Here is a 22,580-nt window from a genome sequence, read left to right as displayed (position 1 = left end):
TGAGAGGAGGGGCCGCCGGCCCCCCCGGGCCTCCTCCCCCGGGGCCCCCGACCCCGCCCAGCCGCCGCCGCCGCCGGCACCTGGCGGGGGGCCCCGCCGAGCTGCGCCCCCCCGCACCGCCGCGCCTGCTGCTGCTGCCGCCGCCGCCGCCCGCGCCGGCGCCGACCCCGACCCCGGCCCCGGCCCCGGCCCGCAGCGCGTCCCAGCCCCCGCCGCCGCCGCCGCCGCGGCTGCCCCCGGGCCGCTCCCCCCGCCACTTGGCCCCGGGCCCTCCGGCCGTGCGCGTGTCCCTGGCTCGCCTGCCCCCGGGCTCCCGGAGCGGCGGCGGCCCCGGCGGCGGCCCCGGCCAGGGCAGCATGGTGGAGAAGCGGTGCCCGCTGCAGAGGGACGGCGTGTACCGCTGGTTCTCGGAGCTGCCCTCCCCGCAGCGGGTGGAGTTCCTGTGCGGCCTCCTGGATCTGTGCATCCCGCTCGAGCTCCGCTTCCTGGGCTCGTGCCTCGAGGACCTGGCCCGCAAAGACTACCACTCGCTGCGGGACTCGGAGATCAAGGCCAACAACCCGGCCGACCTAGGCAGCTTGACCAATCTGACGGACGAGGTGGTGCGCAGCAAGCTGCTGGTGTCTCTGGCGCTGTTGGGCTCGGAGCAACGCGAGGCGGCCGGGGTGCTGTACCGCACGCTCACGCACATCGACTCCATCATCCACAACTACGGACTGCAGCTCAACGAGGGCCGCACGGGCGATGAGTTCCTGCTGCTCTTCACCATGGCCTCCAACCACCCGGCCTTCAGCTTCCACCAGAAGCAGGTGCTGCGCCAGGAACTCACGCAGATCCAGAGCAGCCTCAGCGGCGGCCCCGGCGGCAACAGCAGCGGCAAGAGCTCCCCGGGCCACGGCAGCCCCCTGCCCACCTGTCCGGCCTGTCACAAGGTGGGTGCGTGCGTGTGCGCGGGCCGCGGCCGGGGAGGGGGGCGATTATTACCAAAAAGGCCCCCGGGGGGCGCCCTGCGGGGGACGAGACGGAGGCGTGTGGTGGAATGGACTCTCCGAGGGTCCTCCGACTTGGCCCTGCCGGCGCGGACTGAAAGGAACCCGCTGCCGCCGAGGACGTGGCCGTGCCGCTATATCTTTCCTCAGCATTCCCAAGAATTTTCCGGGGTTTTCTTTCGTAATTTTCGCTGGTCTATTTCACCGCAATCTGCGCTTTTTTTTTCTTCTTTAAGGTTCAGTAAAGATGGTGCCTTACGTGTCGTTCTTAAACTAGTATTTTTTACCACAAATTTTAAATATTTTTATGAAGGTTAATTTTTTAAGTTTAGTAAAGATGGTACTTGAAACGTTATTAACCTCAGGGTTTGTTTTTTTGTTTGTTTGTTTTACCACGAATCTAAAATATTTTTCTTTTTCGAATCAGCTATTTGTGTGTATTCTGAAAGCTGCTTGTGTTTTAAGTGACCTAAACGTTAACATTCGGACCATTTCCATTGTTTTCCTTGGATAAGGGTTAATCTGTTCTTTTCGGTTATGTCGAAAGTGTTCTTGCTTTTCTAGGTAGAATAAGAACGCAGATTTTGTAATGATAGTCGTATAAATCTGTGTTTTAACGCTTAAGTACTTTGAGGTTATGTAAGTGCAAAATGCCTGTGGAACAGTCAGTCTCCTCCCTGTCCCTGGCCTTCTCTTCCTCTCTTCTTCTCCAACCCCCCAAACTCCCGCAGATTTTTATGCTAACCATTTAAAGAAGAAAGATCACTCTGGAATTGAAACATCTTAAGATATACTGAAAGCTTTACTCTATTGTTAAAAGTATGAAACTTAGAAGGGGTTAAAAAATCAGTGGCACGTCCCAGTAATTGATCATTGGTTTAACTTCCAGATCTTCAATTGACTAGAAACCAAAAAACCTTTGACCAGGAATTAGTTTTTGCTAGTGAAGATAACGGTATCATTTCAATGAGTAGTGCGTGAGATCTTGCTCTTTTTGTAGCAGCAAATGACTTATTTTCCTTTCAAGTTATAGTGGTAAATTGTTTGCTTTTTTAGGGTTTTTTTGGTCACCTAGAAAACTTCATATATGCACACACGTGTATATATGTGTTTATTCAGCATCCACCCCAACCCTAATGTCAGGAGTTAGAGAACCATAAACAGAGAGTAGCAAGAACTTCATGGAAATTTTTGTTGTAACCCATTTGGCTAAGGTCAAATAGACCGATCTGCTTGTGATGCGGTGAACCTATTTTATATGACCCTTTAAGTCTCCATTTACTTTGCTTGCTTTTTTTTTTTAAGATAAATAGAATACAAGAAACTATTCACTTCTTAGGTGATTGTTAATAGAACCCTAGTATTGCTAAGGTATATGTAATGGATAGCTTTGAATCAGATACAACTTCGGAGCTAATTCAAAAAATGTAACAAAAACCATCTCTCATCTCCCCCACAACACATTGCCCTGTTATTTTTCATAGACTCAGATTTTTACATATAGCATATACCTAATAGAGGATGATATTTATATTTTAGAAAGTATCCATCTTTTAAAAATATTTTGGAGTTACTTATGTTTAATTGAGTGGCATCTCTTTTAACCTTGGTGAAAGGAAATAGATAAATTCTAGTTGATCATCACTAAAAAGACCCAAATTTAAGTAACTTTAGGGTTAATATTTAGACCCCACTCTATTTTAAAAATATTTAACAAAACCAACTGAGTTCCTTTTATCTTAATTCCCATCTCCACCTACCCTTCCTCCCAAAACAAGAAAGTAGTAAACCTGTTTTAGCCTTAGGATCATAATCATTTGGTGGTAGTTTTGGAAGATGGTATTTAAACATTTTGTCTTTTTTTTTTTACTTCAACAAAAGTTTGAAATTTTCTCCTGAAAAACTGCATTAAAGCTTAGTTTGCATCTCTATTTGTAAATCCATGTTAGTGGTTTCTTACATCAAACTCTTAGGGGACCAGGGACCATGCAAAGGCTTAAATGTTTCTCTTTTTAAAACCCTCACTTTTTGTCTTAGAATCATTACTGTATATTGGTTTCAAGGCAGAAGAGTGCATAGTATGGACTAGTTAATTGGGGTAAAGTGATTTGCCCAGGGTCAAATTCGAACCCAGTATCCTCCCCATCTCTATGCCTGGCTCTCAATCCACTAAGCCACTTAGCTGCCTGCCCCTGTTAAGTGTTTTTCTACCAAATTGTTGCATACATTAAAAAAATATAGCAACCTCATTGATTAAGACTTCAGTGTTACTTTAAATAGGTTTTGTTCTTTTTTTTTTTTAACAGGCATACTTGTTGGCCTGGTTTTATGGGGTTCTTTTTTTTAAGGTTCTAAAACTTCCTTTGGTTTCAACATATTCTGGGATAGCAATTGATACAGATGAGACTGTAGTAGCCTCTTACTTTTCCTTATGAAATTTTAATTTTACAAAAATGCAAAGCCAGTTTGTTCTACACCAAAGTTTAGGATATATCTGTTTTCTTTGTATTTTATTTTCTTCTTAATTCTTTGTCTCCTCCTTTTCCTGGATGAATTAAATTCAGCAAATATATGGATGAAAGCAAAGTTATGCTGTTATATGTTATGTATTTTATAGTTAATAGCTCTAGGTTCTCCATCTTGATTTGTATTTAGAGTGCCATTATCCTATCAAAGGACTTTTTTTTTTTCTCATTACCTTCAAAAAAACCTTCATATCTAATACCAGAATGGTGCTGTGCTAGGCATTGTACAGAGTGCTGTATTGATTTATCTTTATTCTTTCCTAAAAATGTGTGCTTGGGTGCAGAAAGACTCAAAGCTCAAAGCCAGGTATTCTTAATCTGGAGACCTCTGACTCCCTAGGTATTCTTGGGTCCAAAGAATGATAAAAATTTAAGGGGGTCCATGAACTTGGGGGGGGGACCCTTTATTTTTACTAATCTGTAACTGAACCTTAGTATTCCTTCAGTTAATAAAAAAGCATTCTTCTGAAAAGGAGGTCATAGTCTTTACGTACCTACCAATGTGGTCCATGACCCAAAAAGGTTAAGAACCTCTGGCTCTAATAAACCACATTTACACAGTTAATGTTTTTCTTCTGGGTCAAGGGTAGGTATATTTTATTATCTGTTCTAAATTTAGAGAGCTCCTGGCTAAGACACTTATAATAATAAAAAGTGCCCAAGTAGTAAGTACTGGGGAAATAACAACTAAAATGTCTTGGGTATACAGAAGAACTGAGAACCAACCTTTCAAAAGACACTTGCCTAGAACAAGCCATAACTTAATACTTTGGTTAAACTATAAGCTTTTTCAAGGCTGCTGAAGATCATTGCAGTTCAAAGGTGAAATATTGGCTAGTTTGTCTTGTGTTTATTTTCATGTGACGTATAAAATGACTACTTTTTGATTCCCTCACTCTGATCCAAAATTCTTTTCGGTTGCCATTGTAAGTATTTCTCCATTCTTTCCAAATAATAATAGTTCACATTTATAAAGTGTTTTAACTGCTTACCAAGCTGTTTTTTTACAAAACCCTGTGATGTTGGGTAGTTTGAGCATTATTATTTTCATTCTACAGTTAGAAAAGTGAGACTAGAATTAGGATTTGTTCCCAAGTTTGGTAATCTCTACTAATCCGAGTGTTCCTCTGTAATTGTAGGGAATGTTAATATCAATTGAGGCAAAGTTATTGCTATGGTATGCTTCTTAAGGGCAGCAGAGAATATTTTTTGGTTTGGGGTTGGGTTTTTTTTTCTCCTTTTTCTTTGTATGCTTGATATCTGGCATAGTACATGAACCCATAGCTGGTAACTTTTTTTTTAACCCTTACCTTCCATCTTAGAATCAATACTGTGTATTGGTTCTAAGGCAGAAGGAGTGGTAAGGTTGAGGCAATGGGGGGGAGGGGAGGGTTATGTGACTTGCCCAGGGTCACACAGCTGGGAAGTGTCTTGAGGCCAAATTTGAACCTAGGACCTCCCATCTCTGGGCCTGACTCTCAATCCACTGAGCTACCCAGCTGCTCCCAACTGGTAACTATTAAATTCTTGTTAATTGATTGGTTTTCTAGATACCCTTCTGAGCAGTTTAAGAGCTTTTCCATACATTAACTTTTGAGCAGACAGTGTTTGACCTTTCTTTGTAAAGTACCACAGGTAGAATACTAGTTTGACCAGTTTGAGGTTTAAGGAAAGATACTAACGTAAAACATTGATCCACCTTTTTTTGTTCAGTTTTTTTTAGGGTATAAAAGACTATCATTCTTTTATATAACAAAGCATACTGGAATAATTCTGAAGTAAATGTTAATGTCCTTAAATATTGATATTTATGTATAAAAATAAAAAAAATAGTTCATCTCTGTGGAATTTGAGTAAGATTACTGCTATAATGGTTTTGGCTATTGATTTTTCTGTGTAATGATTATGTTTTCAAGGAATTTTACACAAGAACCAGTTGATGTTTGTTTTGCTTCTTTGCTATTATATTTAAGAGTAGTAAAGAATACTATCTGAGAAATTCATTATCAGTTTTAAAACATAAATATGCATACATAAATATGCTTATATCTATTCACACATATTAACTGTTTAGCATTTGTAACTGAAGTTACAGTATAATTGGAGAAAATACTGGGCTTATAGCAGTTTCAGAATGGCATTTAAAAGTGTTATTAGCTCATTGATTAGGCTTTTATTAAAATTTTCATGATTCTTTCCTTAGAGTAGCCAGGAGTTTTTCTAATTTTATCTCTGACTGTATGATTCTGGGCAGGTCAGTGGTAACCTTAAGACTATCAGTTGAAAAATTGTTGCTGATTTATAGTTAGAGAAGGAAAGTTTCCACTTTGGGATGCCAGCGGCATCACGGGTTCATCCCCAAAGAACATGATACCAAATTTGTTAGAATGATGCATGAGAGGGATACCTGGGTGGCTCAGTGGATTGAGAGTCAGGCCTAGAGCTGTGAGGTCCTGGGTTCAAATCTGGCCTGAGACACTGCCTAGCTGTGTGACTCTGGGCAAGTCACTTAACTCCCATTACATAGCTCTTACCACTCTTCTGCCTTAGAACTAATACACAGTATTGATTCTAAAACAGAAGGTAAGGGTTAAAAAAAAAAGTGATGCATGAGTGGTTTACAGTTATATAACAGGTATTGGGTGAACTTTTCTGAAAGAAGATTAACGTGTACATCTCATGTATATCTCATACAAGTCTGTATGTATAAAATGAATACGAGAGCATCACGAGCTAGGGAGATCATCTAGAAGACATGGTTTTAGCTGAGTTTTGAAGAAAACAAGGGCTTCTGAGAGGTGGAGATAAGGAGGGAGGACATTCTAGGCATGGGGAACAGCCAGTGCAAAGACAAGGGAGATAGGAGAGGTATTTTGTGAAAGAAAGCATCAAGAAGGCTCGTCTTACTGCCTGTCCACTGTCCCCCAATTTAGCTTAGGGTTTTTTGGGGGGATATATTTCTATATTTATACATGTTGTTGCCCTGAATGAATAAACTGGTTGAGGTTAGGGATGTTTTCATTTTTGCCTTTTTATCCCCAGTGGCTAGCACAACGCCTGGCACACAATGGACATTTAATAAATACTTTGTTGATTGATTTCTGTGCAGAGTACTGGAAAGAAGAATAATTTCTCATAAAGTTGGAAATGTAGATTGGAGCTGGGATGTGAAGGATTTAAAACCCAAATAGAATAATTTATATTTAATTTCTAAGGGTCATTGTTGTTCATTAAATGACATAGTTTGATCTGTGTTTTAGGCAATTCACTTTTTTTCTCAGTCTTGTGGATAATTGATTATAGTGAAAAGAGGCTTTGGGACAAGTCTACCAATTGAAAAGGAGAGATCTGAGGCAAGTCTAAACCAAGGGTAGTGGCTGTGAAAGTGATGAAAAGAGGACCAATATAAGTGATAAGTAGAAACAATGAGATTTCACAACTTAGTAGAAATGTGGTGGGAGGAAGAATGAGAAGGTTGTAGGTCGCAAATCTGGTTGACCAGAACAATAACTGTGTCTTCAGAATTAGAATTTGAAACAAAAGACAATTTTGTTTTGGACTTGTCAAATTTGAGATGCTTATAGAATATATAATTAAAAATATTTTCTAGTAGGAAATAACAGGTATGATAAGGAGTCTTAGAAGATAGAAATAACTGTTAGTTTGATACAGATCAAAGTATACTATTTTTATACACTTTAGTTTATTTGTGTTTTTATTGGGGGGTTTGGTTTCATATGAGTATTTTCTTACAATAATGAACAATATAGAAATATACCTTGCACATTAACACATATGTAACCCAGATCAAATCGCTTACCACTTCTGGGAGTGGAGAAAGAAGGAAGGGAGGGAGGCAGTTTGGATCATATAACTTCAGAAAACATGTGGGAAACTATTACATATAGTTGAGAACATAAAATATCTTTTTAAAAATCATTCTTAGACTACCAAAAGGGGTCTGTGATATAAAAAAAAAGTTAAGAATACCTGAGAATTCATAGGGGAGAAGAGAGCCCAGGACAAAACTTTGTGGTATATCTATGGTTAGGGAGTGTGATGTGGATGAAGAAATAACAAAGGAGACTGAGAAAAAGGGGTAGGGTCATGATCAAGTTGGAAGAAAACCAAGAAGGGAGCATCAAATAATGTAGAAAGCCAAGAAGAATTACTGCTGAAAAGTGCCCATCAAATTTGGCCATTAGAACTCATTGCTGACTTTGGAGATAGTAGTTTCAAATGAGCCAGATTGCAGATAGTTTGAGAAACAAGTAAGTAGAGGCAGAGAAAATAGCCTTTTCAAAGAATTTGGCTGTGAAAGAAAGGTGCTATAGAGCTGTAGCTCTCACTTCATTGAGTTTTTTTTTCCAGGATGTGCAGACTTAAGCATGAGAAACAACTAGTAGAAAGGGAGAGGTTAAAGAGAGATGTATTGAATGTAGGGACAAGCTGCTGGGAAACAGTGGAGAGAATGGATTCTAGGGTACATGTGGCTTGGCCTTGTCAAGGAAAAGTTACCTCTTCTTTATAGACTGTAAAAAGAACTCTTAAGGAGTTTTCATATGTAGAGAAGCAAAGAGAAGGGAACTCAGGTCAGTCAAGTCAGAAAACACTAAGTATGCTGTCATGCACTAAACATTGAAATTAACAAAGAAAGGCAAAAATAGCCCCTATTCTCAGGAGCCTCCCATTCTGATTATTTATGTAATGTCTGAGGCAAGGTCCTCAGTAATTGGGAGGAGGAGAAGGAATGGTGCTGGGGGCTTAAGAAAATGGATTCAGAATAATAGCTGGTGTGGGGAATGGAATAGGGAATCAATTAGGGAGGAGTACAAGGACTGCCTTGCTCTGTGTGTGTGTGTGTGTGTGGAGGGGGGTGACTTGGATAACATAAATCTCTAGTGGATCTGCTTAGTCCTATTGTGTTATTAGGAGTAGAGGAAGCAGATTGTGCGAATTATACAAGGTTGGAGTTTAGCAAAGCATAGGCACTGAGAAGAGAAAAGGACTCAAAGTAGAAGATAGTTGAGAGTTTAACTGGCTAACTACAAGGTCATGGAAGGAAAGTGTGGGGCATGGATGATGGCTTGGGAGAATCCTGAGGGATAGAAAGATTGGACTAACAGGTGAAAATGAAAACTAGGTTTAGGAAAGGGGTGAGGTATATATAGAGAGGCAGAATGATGCCATCATGCCTCTAAGTCACTAACACTACTCATGTGACATTGGATAAGTCACTTAACCTTTCTAGGTATCAGGTTTTTTTTAATCTGTAAAATCTGGTTTTTTTAATCTGTAAAATAAGAGAGTTGTCCCAAGTGACTTCTGAGATCTCTTCTGGATCTACCCAATATTAATCTCCATACTGTCAGCTACCTTAAAAGACATCTTCTGGATGGCCCTTTGGTTTCTCAATTCAGCATGTCCAAAATAGAAACAATTATCTTCCTCCAGAACCCACACCTCATCCTGTAACCTTCTGTTAGGGGTGAGGGATGGGGGTGGGGATGTGAAGCACCACTATCATTCTAGTCACCTAGGTTTGTAAGCTAGGAATCAACTTAGACTACTTTTTCTCCATCACTCTTCATATGCATTTTGAGTATGGATTTTTAGACAGGTGTCTATCCCAAGCATGTGAAGACTTCCCCTAGCAGAATGAACAGATGAGAACAGTTTTTCCAACACCATAAAGGTAGCTGAATTGTGGAGCACTTAGAGTTTAGTCAGACATCAAAGATTCCAAAATCATCCACCTCATCCTGAGCCATTACCAGTCATCTTGACTTTTATCTTGCCACTAGCCTTGGATGACTCTAGAAGAATTAAGGCTGACGACTTTGTGCATCTCTACCTCACATAAATCCAGTTTATACTCAAGTCACAAGATGTCACCCAGTCATTTTGGTCCTCTTGGAATATAAAGGACAAGAACCAACCAAAAGTGCAGAAAGGAGTGCTTTTGCTTTCCTATCCTCTAAAATTAATCCCTGTATGGGCAGCTAGGTGGCTCTGTCAATAGAATCAGGCCTGGAGTCATTTGGGAGGTCCTGGGGTCTAATCTGGCTTCAAACACTAGCTTTGTGATTGTGGGTAAGTCCCTTAACCCCAGTTGTCTAGATCTTACTACTCTTCTGCCTTGCAATCAGTACTTAGTATCAATTCTAAGACAGAAAGTAAGGATTTTAGTAGGAAGAAGGAAAGAAAGATGGATGAATGCCCGAGAGAGTGAGACTTCTAACTTTATTCAGTTCTGCCTCACCTAAATCCAATTCATGCAAAAAGTCAAGATATCCCCCTGTGATACCATTAGTTCTCTTCTAATACAAAAGCTGAACAAGGAGAAGTCTGAATTCTATCTCAGTAAGTTCTCTTAAAACATCCTCTTTTGACCTCCAGGAAGTGATGCAGAGCGAGAGGAGCAGAACCAGGAGAACATTGTACACAGAGACTAATACACTGTGGTATAATCGAACGTAATGGACTTCTCCATTAATGGCGGTGTAATGTCCCTGAACAATTTGCAGGGATCTAGGAGAAAAAACACTATTCATAAGCAAAGGATAAACTATGGGAGTGGAAGCACCGAGGAAAAGCAACTGCCTGAATACAGCGGTTGAGGGGACATGACAGAGGAGAGACTCTAAATGAACACTCTAATGCAAATATTATCAACACAGCAATGGGTTCAAATCAAGAAAAAATGTAATGCCCAGTGGATTTACGCATCGGCTATGGGAGGTGGGGGGGAGGAAAAGAAAATGATCTATGTCTTTAATGAATAATGCTTGGAAATGATCAAATAAAATATAATAATAATAATAATAATAAAAATCCTCTTTTGGGGACAGCTGGGTGGCTCAGTAGATTGAGAGACAGGCAGTCCTGGGTTCAAATCTGGCCTTGGACACTCCTAGCTACGTGAACTTGAGCAAGCCACTTGACCCCCATTGCCTAGCCCTTACCACTCTTCTGCCTTAGAATCAATACACAGTATTGATCCTAAGACAGAAGGTAAGGTTTTTTTTTGTTTTAATCCTCTTTTTTCCATCTATGTGGTCATCACCTTCCTGTCTAGATGTAATAATGTCCTAGTTGGGCATTTTATTTGTAATATCTTCCTTCTCCAGTCTAATCTCCACAGGACCACCAAAATAATCTTCCAAAAGCTCAAATCTGATCACATCACTCAAAAACTGTCAGCAGTTCCTCTTTGGTTCTGAGTAAAAATATAAACTGCTTAGCTTGATATTTAAGACCATCTATAATCTGTCTGCAACCTACCTTTCCTGTCCTATTTAATATTGCTTCCCTTTGTTCACTCTATATTCTAAGTGCTTTCCCAAGATCAGTTTTCTCTTTATTTACACTTTAGACAGGTTACTATCTCCATACCTGAAAGCTACTTTCTCTTTAGCTTTTGTAATCCTTCTCTTCCTTTAAGGCAAAGCTGTTTCCAACTCTTTATGAAGCCTTCTCTGATTTCCCTCCCATCTCTCTATTTCAACTATATTTGTGAATATTCTGTATGAGCTATTTAGGAGATTTTTGTCTTTGTATTTTGAGGACCTAACATAATGCTTTGCATGTGTAGGTAGGCACTTAATTATTGTTGAAATAAAATGTAATTGAGTGGCTTTAATTCTTATTTTAATGTTTTAATTGATAAATAGCTGCTTATACTCCATAGAGACAGTTAATAAAATGATATTAGTTGAGCCTTGGCAAGACAAATACTGTTTGGATAGTCCTCGTTTAAGAGAGTGGTGGCAAACCAATGGCATGCATGCCAGAAATGGCACATAGCCCTCTCTGTGGGTACGCATGTCAAGGACCCAGTGCACCTATCCCTGCAGCACAGAGTTTGCCAGAGGTGCAGCTGGGCTGCTCCCTTCCCCTTCTCCCCAGAATGTTTTTTATTATACAAAGTATTTTTGGGATTTGGGAGTGTGTCTTTTGAGTTTATACTTTTAAAATGTTCAGAAATGTAGTCTAGTGATTTAGGAATAAGTTTTATGAACCTGAGGCTAGGCTAATAGGCTTTTTGCTGTTCTGCTACTCCCTTCCCCAGTTTATTCCACCAGCAACCTTGGGCTGCTTTAATTTGCATTCTTAGTCCCCTTACCTTTTACTAGCCTGTTCAGTTTGCATTCAAAGGGGTGCCTGCCTGAGGGAGGACAGGTAGGCTAGAAGCTCTGGAAAACACAATAGTGACTTGTCAGAGGTAGCAATCTCCCAAACTGTACTGTATCCAGATTAAAACCTGATTTCAACCTTTGACCCATTTGCTAAAACGGTTAGTTTGGAGGATACCTCCTTCAGGAAGTCTAGAACATAATGGGGTGAATGTGTTAGGATTATGTCATTTAACCTGAGGGTTATATTTTCCTAGAAATAAGGAGTTTTCCTTTAAGCTGGGGCTTTTTTCTTTCTTTCTTTTTTTTCCCCTGGCCTACTTTTTCTCTTTTTCTTTCAATAAATCGTTGCATTGAAATGGCTTACGGTTCCTTGAATTTTGAAATTTTCAAGGTCCTCTCAATTTCTACTTCACACAGGTTGGAGAGGAGCTAGGTTTAAGGGGGTCATAGGTGACATAATGAGAGGGGAGCAGACTAGTGCTTGAGCCCCTTGACCCTCCCTCTCCCCAAGCCAGACTATATCACCCACCCCCCTGTCCAGCAGTCCAATGGGAGTGCTTCTTCCCTCCCCTGGGGGTGGGGTGGGGGGCAGTGCCTAGTACTCCATCTCTAAAAGGCTTCCCATCACTGATTTAAGACATTCAGGGAGAAAGAGAGAATCTGTGATGCACTGGTATTTAGGGAACTTCTAGGTGAGGAAATTACCTGTACAACTGCAGGTACAGACTTTCTCTTCTAGTCATAGACCTAGAGTTGTCTTGAAGAGAGTTTAAGTGACTTGTTTGGGCTCACATACCAGAATGTGTCAAAATCAAGACTTGACCTGGTGATTCCTGTCTTTGAAGCCATCTCCCTGTCTATACTACCAATATTTTTGCATATTTATATCAACTATATGGTCATAAGCTTAGGAAATTCTTGGTAAGAAAATTTCCGCAACCAATACAAGTCAGCAACTCTGCTACAACTTATAGACGTAGAGTTGGTTGAAGAGCTCAAAATTTATATTTATCCAGGGCCACTTGAGACAGTATTGTAAGAGGTGGAGACTTGAAGCCACATCTTCTTGATTTGGAGGCCAGCTCATTACCCACTTCTATGCTGTTGCTCCTATTTTTAAAAAACTTTATGATTTGTTTGTTCCTCTTATTCAGTACTGAGTATTACACAGGGAAGGGCCAGCCAGCTAAGGTAGCACAGTGCATTGGATAGAGTATAGAGTCTGGAGTTAAAAGGACTCCTTTTCATGGGTTCAAATCTGACCCTGGGCAGTCACTTAATCCTGTTGCCTCAGTCTCCATCTTTGGAAAAGGAATGGCAAGCTATTCCACTATCTCTGCCAAGAAATCACAAGAGGGATTATGAAGAATCAAACGCCACCGAAAATCAACTAAATGCTAACAGTTGGACAAAGAACTTAAAGAACGGAGCTAACCCAAGTACTATTTCTGAATGTTAATAATAAATGGTGGTCCATTGAGTGGTACACATGCATACAACATAAATACACACAGAGTTGTTGTTGTTTAATTGCTTTTCGGCTTGCTTTTTTTTCCTTTATTTTTATAAAGAGTTTTCCTTTTCTGTCACAAATACATGCCATTAAAATCCAAGTAACGGGGGCTGCTAGGTGACTTAGTGGATTGAGAGCCAGGCCTTGAGATGGGAGATCCTGGGTTCGAATCTAGCCTCAGACACATCCTAGCTATGTGACCTTGAGCAAGTCACTTAACCCCCATTGCCTAACCCTTACCACTCTTCTGCCTTGGAACCAATACACACTATTGATTTACTTTTTTAAAATCCAAGTATTAGCTAATAAATTGGTTCCTTTTTTAAATAGTGAGGACACTCTAAAACATGCTAGAAGAGATACGCGAGCCTGTGGAATTATTATACTTATGTTAGTGGCCAGTTTACATAATTAAGTAGAAAGGGGCTTAAATTACATAAGGAAATTTAGATTTAATGTCATTCAGTAAACATTAAGAATTATTATGTGCTATGTGCCAAAGGACTCAAAGTCAAAACACAATTCCTGATCTCAAGGAGCTCACAGCCCAAGAGGCAAAGACACCAGGTAAATAACTATGTAAGAAGAAGCTATCAACATGATCAATCAGAAATAACCAATAGAGGGAAAGGTATTAGAACTAAGGAAAGACTTCCTGTTGAAGGTGAGATTTTAGCTGGAACTTGAAGGAAGGCAGGAAAGTTGGGATGCAGAGATAAGTATTCCATGCATGAGGGACCACTGGTCAAATGCCCACAAGTGGAAAATTACGTGACTTGTTTGAGAAACAGTGAGAAAGCCAGTGTTACTAGATCTCAGAGTATTTACTGGAATCTGTGTAGTTTGTTTGGTGTATCTGAGACAAACAAAAGTCAGAGACATGGTCAGACTGTCACTTTAGAATCTTAATCAGACCCACCAGCAGGCTATTGCAAAATAATCCAGGTATGAGATGATAAAGGGCTGTATTAGAATGATGCCAGTGTTAGAAAAGATGCATTCAAAAGATGAAAGTTAAGAAGGTACAAATCTACAGACTTCAAAACTGATTTGGATATTGAATATGAAAGTGAATAGTTGAGGATGCTACCTATGTTATCAGCCTGGGTGACAGACTGGAAGAATGTAATATGGACATTAAGAAAAGGGGAAGAATTTGGGGGGAAGATTCTGAATTCGTTTTTGGTTATCCCCTTAGCCTTATCCCCTTAGCCCCCTACCCCCCCACACACTTTACAGATTTCTCAACACTTGTCACCCTGCCCTATACTCCAAGATGAAGCCTGTGAGGTTCAAAAGGCAGTTAGGAATGTGAGATTGGAGTTCAATGAAGAGATTAGGGCTCAAAAAAATTGACTTAAAAGAGATGTAAAGGAAATATTCTAGAAGAATAATTAAACAATATACTAAGGAAGTTGGTTTTACTTCTTATGGGATGATTTAGATTTGATGTGGTTATTTTGTTGATGGGCAGGGAAAAAAAATTCTTGAAAGGAAACAGATTAGGGAACATCTTTGGTCAGCTTCTTGACTAAAACTTCCATGGTGGGAATCCAGATTATACTAGAGGTATCAAATATAAATTGATCCCTGAAGGCTGTACATTGTCTTAGGAAATCAGGAATCAACACTATATTTCATTGTACTTTTATTTATTAAATATTTCCCAATTATATTTTAATCTTATTCCAGTGAGACTTAAGACGAGCTTTTCAAGTTTGACACTTCTGATGTTCTACAACTGTAATAACAAATTTTAACTTAGTGGGGACAATGTGACCTCTTTTCTATGAGCCCTGCAAGTTAAGAATATTGGTGTTTTGGGGGCAGCTGGGTAGCTCAGTGGATTGAGAGCCAGGCCTAGAGATGGGAGGTCCTAGGTTCAAATCCGGCCTCAGCCACTTCCTAGCTGTGTGACCCTGGGCAAGTCACTTGACCCCCATTGCCTAGCCCTTACCACTCTTCTGCCTTGGAGCCAATACACAGTATTGACTCCAAGACGGAAGGTAAGGGTTTAAAAAAAAAAAAGAATATTGGTGTTTTAAGACTAAACCAGTCTACTTACTATCCTTAACTGATTGATTGCTAGCTGAACTTCTTTACAGTTCAGAAATGTTTATAAAACAAAAGGACTAAGGACTTTTATATGTATGTGTTTTTTGTTAGTACACACAAATATTTTCAGCTGGTATGTTAAATATAATTATCAAATATTTCTCTCTGGTACTTTTCTTTGAATTAATGCCTCTTGACTATTCTTAAGCCATCACTTAGTTGTCTTCATTACTTACTATTTATTTAGCTTTTGAATGGTTACATTTTTCTTTTATGGGTAGAAATAAAAAAACTGGAACCATGTAAAACATTTCACCAAAGAAATTATTTAAAAATATATCAAAAGATGATTAGCTGTGTTGGCTTGATTAGCTGTGTTGGCTACGGAAGGGGGTTGAGAGGAGGGGAGGGAAAACATGAATCATGTAACCATGGAAAAATATTCTTAATTAAAATTGATAAAAAAAAAAAGATGATTAGCTGGTTGCAAGAATAAGGGGGTAGTGATTGATAAACCCACACATTCTTTGGTCTCCTCACCATACCCAAAGAATATGACAAGACATTGAGTTTGTAGACTACTTGTGGCAAACATAAGGGGAAAGGTATAATGGATCGCAGTCTCAATTTTCAGGCAACTAGAGTAGATCAGTGGATAGAGCCTTGGATTTAGAATCAGATCAGAAAGACCCAAGTTCAAGCCCTGCTATTGACATTTAATAGCTATGTGACCCTGGACAAGTTCACTTAAGTCTTGCCTCAGTTTCCTCATCTGTAAAACAGTGATGATAATAGCATCTACCACTCAAGGTTGTTGTGAAAGTCAAATGAGATCATGGATGAACCATGCTTGCAAATGTGCTATATAAATGCTTCTCTGTTGTTATCAGTATAGGCAATACTTTGATAGTTGAGAGTACAGACCTATTTGAAAATTCATAAGACTCTAATAGAGATTTTTAGTGATCTTACAGTTTGTGGACATTACCTTGCATGATCTCATAGACACTCACATGATGAATTCTGCTTTCTGTTACCCAACTACTTCTTGTGTATGTTGTATAAGAGATTCTATTAAATACTCTATATGGGTTAGGCTAGATGACCCCTGAGGGTCTATGCTACATCTCTGCTACTTGGTTCTTTAAGCTGCTCCCCACTCTCATTCCATAAAGACTCACTGTGCAAATGAGAAGCCTTTCCTTACTCCTAGAGACGAAAAACATTTAAAAGAATTTTTTAGATTACCAAAACAGATCTATGAAGTAAAAGATCATGTGGGTTTTTAGGAAAGAGCATGGATGTGTAATCTAAATGTAGTAAACAAAATGTTGCATTTTACTTTTGAGTTTTCAATCTACAATCATTTCTTGGTGCCAATATTACTGAGATTTTTTGTTTATATGTTTTTACATTCAAGACTATTTGAAATCTATTCATTTTTTTAAAAAGCTAGAATAGTTTAAAATGCAATTGCATCCTCAGGTATTTGGAGGACTAGTCCTTGACTCCAGCTTCTTTCTGTTCCAAGACATTCCTTCTCTCTTTTCATGTCCAGAAAGACCATTATCTTTTGCTTCTAAAACTTTGGGCCAGACCAGTAGTATTTCAAGTGCATTAGTCACCTGAGGGGACAGGGCAGATAACTTGTTTACTGCTTAGTACATGGCCTTGGTTAAGACCAACATACACCATTTTGTGTCTCACCTTTTATGCTTACTGCGTGGATGACCCAGAACAATGCACTTAATCTCCATAGATTTCAGTTTCCTTATCTGTAAAATGAAGAGTTTGGACTAGATGGCCTGTGAGGTCCCTTTTAATTCTGTTACTTTAATCCTTTATCACTGTGATGCACTGGGAAAAGTTCTGGATTTTTGACATTGAATTTAAATCCTGACTTGTATTTAATTGTGTAGTAGTAGTAGTAGTAGTAGTAGTCTCTCGGTAACTGAGGATGACAATTGTCTTTGTGCATTTTTGTGTACAAAGACACTTGTGCATGAATGAGATTTAAGTGGAAAAGTTGATGCACAGAGACAGTCCCACTCTCTCTTGGCATTGGAAGCCTGGGTCCAGTGGCACGAAAAATTGTTACATCTGGAGACTTCCTCAGCTGCATCGGATGGCCGTGTTGTCTTTTGTGCTCCAACACGCCCTGAGCACTCCACACTGCTTTGCTGCATCGCCATCTCAGCCGTTGAACCTTCTTTTCCACCGAAGCAGTCTTCACATGCTGGGTGAGCAAAGCCCTAGTTCACCAGGGGTCGATGACGAAGACCCGATGGCTACCCTCACAAGGTTTAGCTGGCCTGTCAAAGCCATTGCCCGGGGTGTGGTCGCTGCCACATGCTAGCAGCTACTGGGAGCCACAAGTGAGAGCTGGGTGTCAAGTGAGGGTCAGAGGCTGGAGGGCTGCCCTAGGAGGGCACGACAAGCCCTCCATACCAAAGATATTATTCCTCCTTGAACACCCCATACACCCCAAGTGTAGACACTGACAAATCACTTCACTTCCTGAGCCTCATACTTAAATCTCAAAAATGAGTATGTTGGCTAAATGACCACTGAGGTCCTTCCAGCTCAAACTTTATGATGCTATGATCTATTCCTTTAGGTTGAAAGTGAGCTTCTTCCTTTCAGAAATTTATCTACTGATTAGTTTATCTACTTTATCTTCATTGTTTAGTTATTTTCAACCTTGTCCAACTCTTTATAACCCTATTTGGGGTTTTCTTGGCAAAGAGTGGTTTGCCATTTCCTTCTCCAGTTCATTTTACAGATAAAGAAACTGAGGCAAACCAAGGTTAAGTAACATTGCCCAAGGTCACCCAGCTAGTAAGTGTCTAAGGCCAGATTTGAACTCAAGAACCTACCTGACTTCAAGTCCAGCACTCTATCCACTGTGCCACCTAGCTGCCTCTTTACTTATCTAGTTGTTTCTTACTCCGATTTTCTCCCCTTCACCCCATACTTTGATCTATCTAATCTAAAAAAGATGGTTAATGTTTCATGCTGATCACTATTTTATCTGGCTTAACAAATATAATTTTAATGTACTGACAGTTTTGAATGAGGAATCCACAATGGCCAAAATTAACTGCTGGATTGAGCAGATTAGGAGTTGAATAGGCACAATTTGCCTATTGTTCTTGGATTGATTGTTATTTGGAGGGAAATTATTTTCCTATACTTTTTAAAAATATTTATGTCATTGCAAATATTTTTATTTTATAATAATAAAAAAGCTATCCACGGAATGAAGACTGGAATTCTAACTGAAACAGCAATTGTCCCCTCAGGTTCTCACACGGAAGAGCCTGTTTTTCTTTTACTTTAGACATAACTTTTTGTCTGCCTGGTGGTCCACAGAAGATTAGAAGCATAAAGTTTGAATGAGAAGAGGCTGCTGGAATCACAGAAACAATAAGGTTTAAAGGAAGCATATAAGAAAAGCTGTAAAAAAGCAAGCAGAACTTAAAAAAAAAAACAGTTCTCAGAGACTGGTCAGCTGAGGGGAAACAGCTATATATAACTTGAAAGCCTCTGATGGCATTTTATTAGAGGATATTTCAGTACTAACCCAGACTCAACCAAGAAAAAATTTCAATCCTGTTCAAACTCTTGTTGAAAAAGACATGGAAATAGATGATTAATTTTGAAAAAAAAAAATTCAGATTTAGTGAACAGAGTACTTGGAGTAGTCCTGAATTGGATTCATGTAACTATCTCTGACTTTAATAGCTTTGTGACTCAGCAAGTCATTCAGTTTCTGAACTTCAAGCAACTTCCCAGAATTAAAATATGAAGTTATAAACTACTTAAAGGGACTTATACAAATTTTGCATCAAAAAGCTAAAGTTTAGGCCACTGTTAAAGGGATAGTTTTTTGTTAATTGTTTTAAGCTTTATCTAGAAAATTTACCTGTGGGTAATATATTTCATCCCTATCATGATCAGGTCATTTAAACAATATGTTTTCATTATTTTCTAATACTCTAAGTATAGCAACAGATTCTTTTAAAAAATTATTTATTTTTTATTCAGCCCTCCTCCTCTCCACAGTATAGAAGGTATCATCTGGTAAAATATATAGATTGTCTTTCATGTTTCCACTTTTCTCAGTTCGTACTCTGGAAGTGAATATTGTTCACAAGTTATTCTTCAAATATGAAATCTATAGCTGTATATTATGTTCTCTTATTTTAAAACAATAAACAGATTAAGTACCCTTATTGACCAGTGAGAATTCTTTTTTTTATATATAAAGACCATTACCTTCTGTCTTGAAATCAATATTGTGTATTGGTTCCAAGGAAGAAGATTGGTAAGGACTAGGCAATGGGGGTTAAGTGACTTGCCCAGGGTCACACAGCTGGAAACTGTCTGAGGCCACATTTGAACCCAGGACCTCCCATCTCTAGACCTAGCTCTCAATCCACTGAGCAATCCAGCTGCCCCCTGAAGATTCTTACATAATTTCTACAACTGGATATTTCAGGTGTTAAAATAGTTTATAATATGAAAGGTGACTATTTTGCTGATCCTGCTGACTCAAATACTTATTTGTAGTATTTAATTATTTAAGTATTATTTAAGATACTTGCATAAAACCTATCCAATTTTATTACACATATTTATTAATTTATTACCCAGAATTTGTTATGCATATTTAATAAAGTATAATAAACATGTTCATCGAAGAGAAAAAAGTTCTCATAAAAATAGCTATGTCCAAAACTCTGATTCTTGTTTTTAATGTTAAAATGTTTTAATGTTAAAAATGTATTTTTTCCTCCTTTTAAACATTTTTTAAAAAGAGGACTATATAATAGCCAGAGGGGGCCAGTGATTTTCTTTGCTTAACACAAATATTTTATGATGAAAATCAAGAGAAAAGTATGATTCATTTAGAAGAAACTTATTTTATAAAAGTCAACTTTACCTGAATATGTTCATTCCTTTAAGCACAAGAAAGCAAAAGATTTTCAAAGACATTTGATTTGGGCATTTTGGATTGTTTTTCAAATAAAACTCAGAGTTAAGAAATTTTAAAAAAGTAATGTTTTTAGGTAAGAATTGGGTTTTGTTTTTTATTATTTTATTTTTGGTTAGCATTGGATTCTACTTGATCCTAAGTCAGCAAATAACTCACTATTAAAACCATCTATTTTCTTGTTCTAGTTTTTAAACTTTAAAACACATAATTACTATTTTAGTTAAATGGTAACTCAGAAGTTCATTTTTTCCTTCTTATTTTTAGTTCTCATCAGTGACTGCAAAGTTTTAATTTTTTTAATCTATTTTTTTGTGATACCACTAAAGACATCACTTAGAAATTAATTGAATGGATGCACCTACAAATTTATTGGAATTTATAGTCAATTTGGATTTTATTGCAAATCTTGTGGAGATAATTCTGCAAGAAGAGTTTATATTGATTCCTATATGCTACGCATCACTGTCAAAATATTATGTTCTTTTTTAAATGCTTACTTTCTGTCTTGGTAACAACTCTCAGAAGGGCAAGGGACAGGTAAATAGGATTAAGAGTTTTGCCCAAAATCATTCAGCTAGGAAGTGTCTGAGGCTCAATTTGAACCCTGGACCTCCTATTCCAAGACTGAGGCTAATACTATGCTACTTCACTACCCCCCAGTATTATGTTCCTAAAATAGTGTGATTACATCACACTTTTGGAACATCTTTTAGTTTATTCAGTTATTATTCAAGGAGCTAATTGACATTTCTTAATATTAATTATTTTACTCACCCATTACCTTAGTGTTAGAAACAGTTCATTATCCTTCCATGTAAAAAGCACAAGAAGATAACCCTCTGACTTCCTTATAGAAAAGCTTTATATCTGATTCTTTTAACAAACAGGTAATCTCTGTAAAGAGAGGCTCATGCTAGGGGCTTTCTCGAGTCCTGAGCTATAGTCAGCTGTGCTGATTGGGTTGCTGAACTAAGATCAGCATTATTAACATGATGAGTCTCAGTATTAGGGACCACTGCCTTGCTTAAGGAGGGATGAACTGGCCTGGGTCTAAATTGGAGCATATCATAAGCTTGCCTGCTGATCAGTAGTGAAACTGGGCTCATAAGTAACCCCTGAACTTCCAGAATGGGTGAAGATGAACTCTCTAAAATGTGTGTGTATATACACACCTGCTTTTGTGTATTTTACAGTTGTAGAAATAAAGTATCACCTTGGTTCAGTCAGTATTTATTAATTACTTACAAGACACCTTACTCGTTTCTGGGCGCGTAAAGTCAAAAATAAAACAATCATCGATCTCAAGGAACTTATAGAATGTTTTTGAAAAATATAAATTTCTGTGACCTAACTTAACATTTACCCACTGAAGTTGTAAACTTTATAGTGTATGTGTATGCAAAAATATTAACCCTGATTTATTTTCATAAACTGATACAAAATACAGTAGGATGTATTCTAACTAGTTATCTAACTCTGGCAAGTCACTTAACTGTTTGCCTAGTCCTTGCCCATTTGTCTTAGAGTTGTTACTAAGATGGACAGTAAGAGTTTAAAGAAATGTATATGTCTTCTTTTTGCATTCTTTCTTGGTCCTCTGGAACTGTGCTTAGTCATTACATTGGCTACTTGGTCTTAAATAGTGGTTTGTTTATATAAATTGTTCTTGTGGTTCTGCCTACTTTAATCTATATCAGCTCATAACAAGCCATCCTAGGTTTCTCTACAACTGTCCTTTGCATTATTCCTTACCACAGAATAGTATTCCACTATATTTATAGGCTATAATTTGTTTAGCTATTCATCAATTGATGGGCACTCCCTTAGTTCCCAAATTTTTGCCTCCCAAAAGAGCTACTATGAATATTTTCATAGGTTTTTTTTTTTACAGATTTAATTATGGATTCTTTTCCACTCTTTGATTTCTTTGGGAGGAGTATAGGCCCAGTCGTGGTATCACTGGGTCAAAGAGTTTAGTGATTCTGAAAGGATTAGTTCCAAATTGCTTTTTTCAAAATGACTAGGCAAATTCATAGCTTCATTGACATTATATTAATGTACCTATTTTTCTGTGGCCCTTTCACCATTCCTCATTTTTCTTTTTTGTTATCTATTGTGAAGTGTGAATCAGACTTTCTTTGTCTAGTATCTGCAACTTTTAAATAGATCAACCAAAACTGAAAACACCCCTACTTAACCACTTTGTAAGTCATCAAGTAAGAGAACTCACAAGTCACTTACTTGGAGAGCTTTCCACCCTTTTAATCCAATCATCAGAAACTTGTGAATCCCAGGATAAAAAGTTGACACCTTCAGAGGCCTATGATAAGAGTTGACACCTTCAGAGGATGAGAGGTGCAA

The 22,580-nt window shown here is 38.7% G+C and overlaps 1 protein-coding gene across 2 annotated transcripts in view; it reads left to right on the top strand.

The window, feature by feature from the left end:
- The first annotated feature begins 243 nt into the window (after positions 1 to 243).
- ZCCHC14 (zinc finger CCHC-type containing 14) overlaps positions 244 to 22,580 on the top strand; it is a 135,494-nt gene continuing 113,157 nt past the window's right edge. For both annotated transcript variants that reach the window (XM_056810568.1, XM_007477271.3), the window contains exon 1: positions 244 to 932. In XM_056810568.1, the coding sequence (XP_056666546.1) occupies positions 357 to 932 (576 nt within the window). In that variant the 5' untranslated portion in view covers positions 244 to 356. The remainder of the gene's footprint in view (positions 933 to 22,580) is intronic.

Source organism: Monodelphis domestica, chromosome 1 (genome assembly GCF_027887165.1).
Source record: "Monodelphis domestica isolate mMonDom1 chromosome 1, mMonDom1.pri, whole genome shotgun sequence".
NCBI lineage: Eukaryota > Metazoa > Chordata > Mammalia > Didelphimorphia > Didelphidae > Monodelphis > Monodelphis domestica.
Note: the sequence above shows the minus strand (reverse complement) of the source record. Positions and strands in the feature narration are given on the sequence as shown.